The 8062-nt window shown below is 43.9% G+C and overlaps 1 protein-coding gene across 1 annotated transcript; it reads left to right on the plus strand.

The window, feature by feature from the left end:
- The first annotated feature begins 232 nt into the window (after positions 1–232).
- LOC133919753 (probable histidine kinase 6) lies at positions 233–6668 on the plus strand. The gene is made up of 11 exons (XM_062364249.1): positions 233–1124; positions 1906–2139; positions 2255–2424; positions 2962–3180; positions 3256–3442; positions 3529–3580; positions 3662–3891; positions 4088–4186; positions 4310–5025; positions 5307–5786; positions 5992–6668. The coding sequence occupies exons 1-11, from the start codon at positions 852–854 to the stop codon at positions 6251–6253; spliced, it is 2922 nt and encodes a 973-aa protein (XP_062220233.1). The 5' UTR covers positions 233–851; the 3' UTR covers positions 6254–6668.
- The last annotated feature ends 1394 nt before the right edge of the window (positions 6669–8062 follow it).

Below are 8062 nucleotides of genomic sequence, written 5' to 3' on the forward strand. Positions count from 1 at the left end.
CACGGAGCAACACACCAATCCTTATTCCAGATGCCCCCTGCTGCTGTACCTGTGTCCCATCATTATTATTCCCCGAAGTACCCCTCCAATGCATTCCATTCCCGCTGGCCTTACAATACGGCAACAAAAACAAAAAAGGAAGCCAACATACGGGGGGCAGATACGGCAATTCGCGCGGAGCGAGCACGGTGTGCACATGGCTTTAAACACCTCCGCTCCTTCCCTTCTCCTTCCCGGCTCCCCCCTTGCTGACCGCCGCCCCCGCGCACGACCAGCGTCCACTCCACGCCGCCGCCGGGCCGCTTGGTCAGGCCGCCGCAGCTAACCTCGCGCGCGCGCGCGCGGAATTAGCGAGGACGTGGCGCGGCTCCACTGTTGCGGGAGGCGTTTTAATCGCGGGCGCGCCACAGCTCGCTTGTCCCGAACATTTCCTGCAAAAAAGCGCGATTCCTCCCCTGCTTTCGATTAGCGAGCTGGGTGGATCAACACTTGGACAGGGGGAAAGCTGGGGAGTGCTCCCGGTACCGTGGCCTGATTAGTTAATGCGGCTTATTTATTATACTATTAGTGCTCGAGCGAGCTGCTAGAGTCGTAGGCGTGATTATTGTAAGGCAGCTGTCGCCGTTGGGAACTCGCGAAAGCTTCGCCTCTTTTGAGAAGGTCTAGCCCACGCGCCCCTCCGCTCGAAGCTCTAGTCTCCTGCGCCGTCCCGTGCTGTGCTGGGCTTTGGTTGCTTCGCTAGTGGTGGTAGTGCTAGAGCCTGCGGCTGGTTAGCGCGGCGCATTTCCTCGAGCACATGGTGGACATTGGGCGGGAGGGGGAAGAGGAGAGATAGATTGGGGGAAGGGAGGATGGGGAAGTACGGCGGGGTGGGGAGGGGGTGGAGAGGCTTGCCGGCGGCGGCGGCGGCATGGGTGCTGCTGGCCGTGGCGTGCTCGGCGGCCATGCACTGGCACCTGCGGTGGGAGAGCATGGACCGCGCGGAGGAGCGGCTCGTCAGCATGTGCGAGGAGCGCGCCAGGATGCTGCAGGAGCAGTTCGGGGTCACCGTCAACCACGTCCACGCGCTCGCCATACTCATCTCCACATTCCACTACGAAAAGCTGCCCTCCGCCATCGACCAGGTTTGAGACCCTTTGCCTTTTCTTTTCTTTTTCTCTCGGCATTGTTCTTGTGTGCTGTATCAATTACTGTGGCAATGGCGGACCCCTGTGATTCTAGACATTGTTCTTCCCTCTGTTTTTTAAAGAAAAAGGTAAAGATGCTTACAGTCGTTGCGGCGCCAGTCGTTTAGCGCGACATTATTGTTGCGGTTGGTTGCAACAGGTGTTGTTCATCATCTTGAAAATATAGCATTCCTGCGGCGGTTGGGTTTTTTATGCTTATAGACGTCGCTGAACTATTAGGTTGGTGGCGCATTGTTTTGTTTTCAGAGTGGTTAGTGTCGTTAGACAACCATTTGATTCCGTCGCTTGTGCCGAGAAAAGGCCAGTGTCTTAGAGATGAAGTAAGTTGTGCACTGGTCAATGCTAGTATTTTTTTACTAATGGATTCTTAATCCTTAAAGGCGTCCTCTTCTGTGCATTTTAGAGTTTGTTTCTTAGTTTTGTTGATTTTCTTTTGGTTTTTGGTGTGTCGTGTCATGGTATTTGTGAAGACATTCTTGTTTTTGCTACAAAAATTAATGAACTAAACTGATACTTGGTCACAGCTGGATTCTTTGTTTGATGATGACTTAAACACTTGCCTTTATGAAGAACATGTGGATTAGGGGCAGCTTTACTTTTGATTATAGATTTCCGTTTTTTAGATGCCTAGGTTATTTTCTTTTATTCTTATAAAATGGGATCTTTATGCTATGTGTTTTACTCTGCATTTCTGAATTCCTGTAAATGTCCACTGTAGGATACTTTTGCAAAGTACACGGGAAGGACATCATTTGAGCGGCCACTGCTGAACGGGGTGGCATACGCTCACCGCCTCTTCCATCATGAGAGGGAAATGTTTGAAAGACAGCAAGGATGGATAATGAATACGATGAAGCGGGAGCTTGCACCTCCCCAAGACGAATACGCCCCGGTGATTTTCTCGCAGGATACAGTTTCCTACCTTGCACGCATCGACATGATGTCTGGGGAGGTGCAATTACTTCTACCTGATGGTTCTTTCTGTTCATTGAACTTGATTCATTGGTGGTCCTTTTGCCATTTTAATGTCTACTTTAGTGAAAGTAATCCATTTGTTTCCAATGTAGGAGGACCGAGAAAACATTTTGCGTTCTAGGGCTACTGGCAAAGCTGTGTTGACAAACCCATTTCGGTTGCTTGGGTCAAACCACTTGGGAGTAGTTCTCACTTTTGCTGTGTACCGCCCTGATCTACCTGCTGATGCATCAGTTGACCAACGTGTGGAAGCAACTATCGGGTGAGACGATCTAACTAATATCTTTCAAATATTATCACCTGTAGGGCTTGCATGTAACTGTATTCCTTATAGTGCGGCTAAAATAGTGAAATGTGAGTGTACAATAGGCAAATGCATTGAATAACATGATGTGCAGGATAATTTGAATATGTAGTATCTTGTCATTGTGTAACATACAATAACCTGTGGAGCTCACATTAGTGGTTCATTGGACAACAACAATTTCTGTTCACTATGATAACCTCGACATATCTAGTAACATGCTATAAGTCTATAAAATGGAGGACGTGCATGCTAGTGCTCATTACTTAGTTCCACTAGGTAATAGGAACAGCGAATTTCCTTTTAGAAATAGGCATAGTGTGTCAATGATGCATTTAACAATATAGGGCCGTGCACATTGCAGAATTTTTACAATTTGCCTCCCTGAAATCAAAATTATGTAGTAGTCTCCTCTAATTTTGAAGAGAATAATTTTCTATGTGTTACATCTGTATGGTTATTGTGGTCAAATCTAATCAAATTTCCCGCTAACAGATATCTTGGTGGAGCCTTTGATGTGGAGTCGCTTGTGGAGAATTTGCTGAGTAAACTTGCTGGCAATCAGGATATCGTGGTGAATGTCTATGATGTCACAAATGCTTCAGAAGCTATGGTCTTATATGGACCTCCAAGTTCGGATGATAAAGTGCCCCTCTTCCATGTTAGCATGCTTGATTTTGGAGATCCGTTTAGGAGGCATGAAATGAGGTGCAGGTTGGTAGCCTCTATTGGCCACTCTTAACTTTGTTGCCTGCTTTGGTCTTGCACTAATGTTGGCAACTTGTGCAGGTATAGACAAAAGCCTCCTATGCCGTGGTCTGCCATCAGTAATCCTTTGGGCACTTTCGTCATATGGATGCTTCTGGGCTATATCATTTGTGCTGCACGGGCTCGATATGATAAAGTGTCAGAAGATTGTAGAAAGATGGAAGAGCTCAAAACTCAGGCAGAAGCTGCTGATGTTGCAAAGTCTCAGGTTTGACATATTCTTTAGTGCTATTTGTTACTAGGCATGTGTATCATGTATGGATTATATATTTATGTTTGTCTTTTTGCTTGCAGTTCCTGGCGACTGTATCTCATGAGATCAGAACACCTATGAATGGCGTCCTTGGTACTTGCACGTTCTTTTTAATACCTAAATAATCTCCGATTTCATGCACTGGCAATCTAAAAATTCTACATTCTGATGTAGGAATGCTGGATATGCTTTTGGGAACAGATCTGACTCTGACTCAGAAGGATTATGCTCAGACTGCTCAGATGTGTGGTAGAGCATTGATAACACTGATAAATGATGTCCTTGATCGAGCAAAGATTGAAGCTGGAAAGTTGGAGCTTGAAACGGTTCCTTTTGACCTGCGTTCTCTTATGGACGATGTTATTTCCTTGTTTTCTTCAAAGTCAAGGGAGAAAACCATCGAGGTGTCTTACTATTACTGCTTAAAATATGACACAATGTTTTCTGTGCCCTCGTAGTCACAATGGATATTTTTGCTTTTAACCCTAGTTTGTGGCTGAGCAACTGAGCAAACAATGCACTTCTGCACATACCAATCTGTCCCTATATATTTTTTTCAAATAGCGTATTTTTTTCCTAATCTTTTACTTCTTGCTACAGCTTGCAGTATTTGTATGTGATGATGTTCCAAAAGTTGTTATTGGAGATCCGTGGAGGTTTCGACAGATACTGACAAATTTAGTGGGCAATGCAGTCAAAGTAAGCATCCAACTTTTGGTATCATGACACTGTAACTTTAAATAATGTTGGCTAAAGTCTTTCTATAATTCTGTCATTAAACACTTTCAGAAAATGCACTTAGATATCTATTATTTTTTCCAGTTCACAGACCGGGGTCATGTATTTGTGCGGGTCTGTTTGGCTGAGAACTCAAATGTGGAAGCTAATCAAATCCTAAATGGAACTGTGAATGGGAAAGATGGTAAAGTTGAATCGACGGCTAATGGTGCCTTCAATACTTTGAGTGGGTTTGAAGCAGCAGATAGACGGAATAGTTGGCAATATTTTAAGCTGCTCCTCTCTGAGAAGGAGTCGCTTTTGGATGAGCTTGAGGGTGAAAAATCTTATCGAAGTGATTCTGACAATGTTACCTTGGTGATAAGCATTGAGGATACTGGTGTTGGGATACCGCTGCATGCGCAAGATCGTGTTTTTACACCTTTCATGCAGGCTGATAGTTCAACTTCAAGGAACTATGGTGGTACTGGTATTGGTTTAAGCATCAGCAAGTGTCTAGCTGAACTTATGGGCGGGCAGATAAGTTTCACTAGCCGTCCTTTCGTTGGAAGTACATTCACATTCTCAGTTTCACTGAAGCGCTCAACCAAAGATACTTCAGCTGATTCAATTAGGAGCTTGTCCGAGGCACTGCCAACTGCTTTCAAGGGAATGAAGGCCATTTTGATAGATGGGAGACCCGTACGTAGTGCAGTCACAAGATATCACCTTAGGAGGTTGGGAATAATTGTTCAAGTTGTGAACAATATGAGTGTGGGACTAAAAGCTTTTTCTGGGCAAAATGGAGTAACCAATTCCAGGTGAGTCTTCTGTTCAATTATTTTAGAGACCAAAGGTAGAAACAAAGGGGAAATAATAATTTTACTTGATGACAAGGACAAGCTATTAACATAGCATAAAAAAGTATAAGACTCTAAAGGACCAGGGCCATAATGTGATTCGTTAATTTTTTTCAAGAATAACATAAGACCCTCTAAAGGCACCAGAATAGCATCAATAATATCTAAATTTTCAATTTACATCATCGTACTGTACATTCTTTTGTATTACCTGCGAGTTCACCATCTTTATTTTCTTGTAGGGAAAAGGCGTCCATGCTTTTTATTGAGAGTGACATCTGGAGGCCTGAGACAGATGTTCAGTTATTGAATAGTCTATGGAAGCACAAGAATGGTCAGTTATCTGATGTGCCCAAGGTAGTTCTTTTGGTCACCTCTGAAGCTGATAAGGACAAATATGGATCCACATTCGATATTGTGATGTGTAAGCCTATAAGGGCAAGCACAATTGCTTCATGTATTCAACAGTTGCTCAAAGTAGAGGTGCCCGAAAGAAAAGAAAATCAAAATCGTCCCTCATTTCTTGGTAGCTTGCTGGTTGGGAAGAACATATTGATTGTAGATGACAATAAAGTTAATCTCAGAGTTGCTGCAGCCGCACTCAAGAAGTATGGTGCTAATGTTCGTTGTGTTGAAAGTGGCAAGGATGCTGTCAGCCTACTTCAATCACCACATTGCTTTGACTCATGTTTTATGGATGTTCAGATGCCAGAGATGGATGGGTATGAATTCAATAAACTGTCTGCTTCATTTGCCATTTACAAGCTGCTACTTTTTAGTATATAAACAAAAAAGGCTCTGCTGTATTAGAATTAACTCAAAAGAAGATGATATTACATTTTTCAGGATTGATGTGTTAACTTTGTCTGCTCATTGAAATCTCAATCTTCGTACTGATCACCAACTGTCAATGATTACATTCTGTAGGTTTGAGGCTACCAGACAAATAAGGCAAATGGAGATGAAAGCTAATGAGGAAAGGAAGAACAAATTGACTTCAACTGAAGGTTCAAAACTTGTTGAGTGGCATTTGCCTGTTCTGGCAATGACTGCTGATGTCATCCAGGCAACTTATGAAGAGTGCATAAAATCGGGAATGGATGGATATGTGTCAAAACCCTTCGACGAGGAGCAACTATACCAAGCAGTCTCCAGACTAGTGGTGGGAACAACCGAGTCGGCTGTTTGATGGTCTGATCAACGGAATGATTCCCACGTGTCATTTGTAGAAGTGAAGCATCACCTTCTTGCTTCTGTCCAGCTGACTCTAACGAACGTCTGACATGACCTCTCACAACACTACATGAAAGGACGGAAGTGACATGAGCTAGTTATGCATCACAGTCGAAGTTTCTACGGCAGCCCAGGGGAGTGGTAGATCACCTTGTAATTCTCTTTGATGTCTATAGGCTGTTGTATCTTCTGACAGTTCATTGAAAATTTCGAATCGTTGTGTTGCACTCTCTAGTTTCAGAGTCCCCTGGAAACTGAAAAGAAGTGATGACTTACCCAGTTGTCGCCTTCGCATGTTCAGTGTAAAGGAAAACTGGCCTTGGACTTGTGTCCTTCCATCCGCTAAATACGAACTTGTTAGTTCTTCTCAACTGTCACCTGTGTTCTTGTTAACATGATCGACCAGCTCCATCTTTTTTTCATTTGAGTAGTGTACTCCTTTACTGCTGTCCCGGATGCAAGCCTGCCTGACTCGGCAGTTAATTTTTGTCGCTTCATGTAATGGCTATATGGTCTAAGTTACCATGCTGCAACAATCAGGTATGGTATCGTATTTACTAAAATAGATAATATGTTAGTATATTTATAAATTTAGTATGTGTATTTGGTTTCTCATTAACCGAAAACAGATTTTCGGTATACCGTGTATCGAAAATTCCTTTGTCTCACCTTTTTTGGCATACGAGAGCTGAATACGATGCACAGTATCGTATTTGGCACCTTATGTACCAAAAGCTCCCGTATTTGGCACAACCCACTGCATCGTATTCGGCACACGAGGTGCTGAATACGGTCGGTCGCATCATCACGTTGCTTCCGATGCTGCTTTTGTCGCATCACGTCGCTTCAGCGTGAATGGCCCGCGGATGCTACGTGTTCCGCCTTTTGCTCATGGTGCCTCGCGCATTGCCCACTTAGGGCTTTCGGCGCACATTAGGCCAACGGTTGCTGCTGTTCCCTTTTATTGCATGCAAGCTTTCGGTGTATGACATGCTGTCGTTGTCGCGTTAAAGCTCTATTATGTGGTCAATTAGTGTCCAAAGCTTGAGTTAGGATAGAGGTGTTGTCATTTTATGTTTAAAGCTTCGTCGTGTGGTTACTTCGTGTCAAAAGCCTAAGTTGGCAGATCGGTGTATCGGCGTAGAGCAACAATAGTACCTCACATAATTGGCAGAAGAACAGGCATATTACATAGTTGTTGAATACCTGGATAATCTCAAGATAGCGATAGAAAGTGGCGATGCAAATTAGCAGTAGAATGATAGTTGTATCAGTCAATACTATCAAGGTAAGATGCTTGTTATCTCCGAGGTGGTGATGTAAAGTTGTAAGAATGGGTATAAGGAAATCCACCTTCATCTTCAAGGCCGTCCCGAGATGGAGGTCTTGGAGGGAGGGGTCATTGTGGCATGAAATCGTTTCGTCGTCATCTTAAGCTATCACGGTAGGAGCATGTACTATATCATTGTTCGTTGTACGACATCTTGATATGGTGCATAAATGTACTCTTGCAGTGTTCCTTAAACCTTCTCATGTACTACTGCTGGAATGTTGAGCTATTGGTGGCATGAAATCATCATCCTCATCATAACATAACTAACACCAAGCATGTCAAGACAGAGGTAGATGGAGAAGGGCTATGCAATAATTTGAAGATCCTCCACTAAATGATCCAAGCAGGGACACGTTTGACAACCGCTTAGTGCCAAAAGGTACGTCGAGGCCCGAATGTCATTGTGGAGATACATGCAATTTTCGGTGCTCC

Source organism: Phragmites australis, chromosome 5, assembly GCF_958298935.1.
Source record: "Phragmites australis chromosome 5, lpPhrAust1.1, whole genome shotgun sequence".
NCBI classification, from domain to species: Eukaryota; Viridiplantae; Streptophyta; class Magnoliopsida; order Poales; family Poaceae; genus Phragmites; species Phragmites australis.

Coding starts and splice junctions, on each gene's coding strand:
- LOC133919753 (XM_062364249.1), top strand. CDS start 852: ATGGGGAAGTACGGCGGGGTGGGGAGGGGGTGGAGAGGCTTGCCGGCG. Junction 3,892..4,087: donor CAAGGGAGAAAACCATCGAG/GTGTCTTACTAT, acceptor TTCTTGCTACAG/CTTGCAGTATTTGTATGTGA. Junction 5,026..5,306: donor AATGGAGTAACCAATTCCAG/GTGAGTCTTCTG, acceptor ATTTTCTTGTAG/GGAAAAGGCGTCCATGCTTT.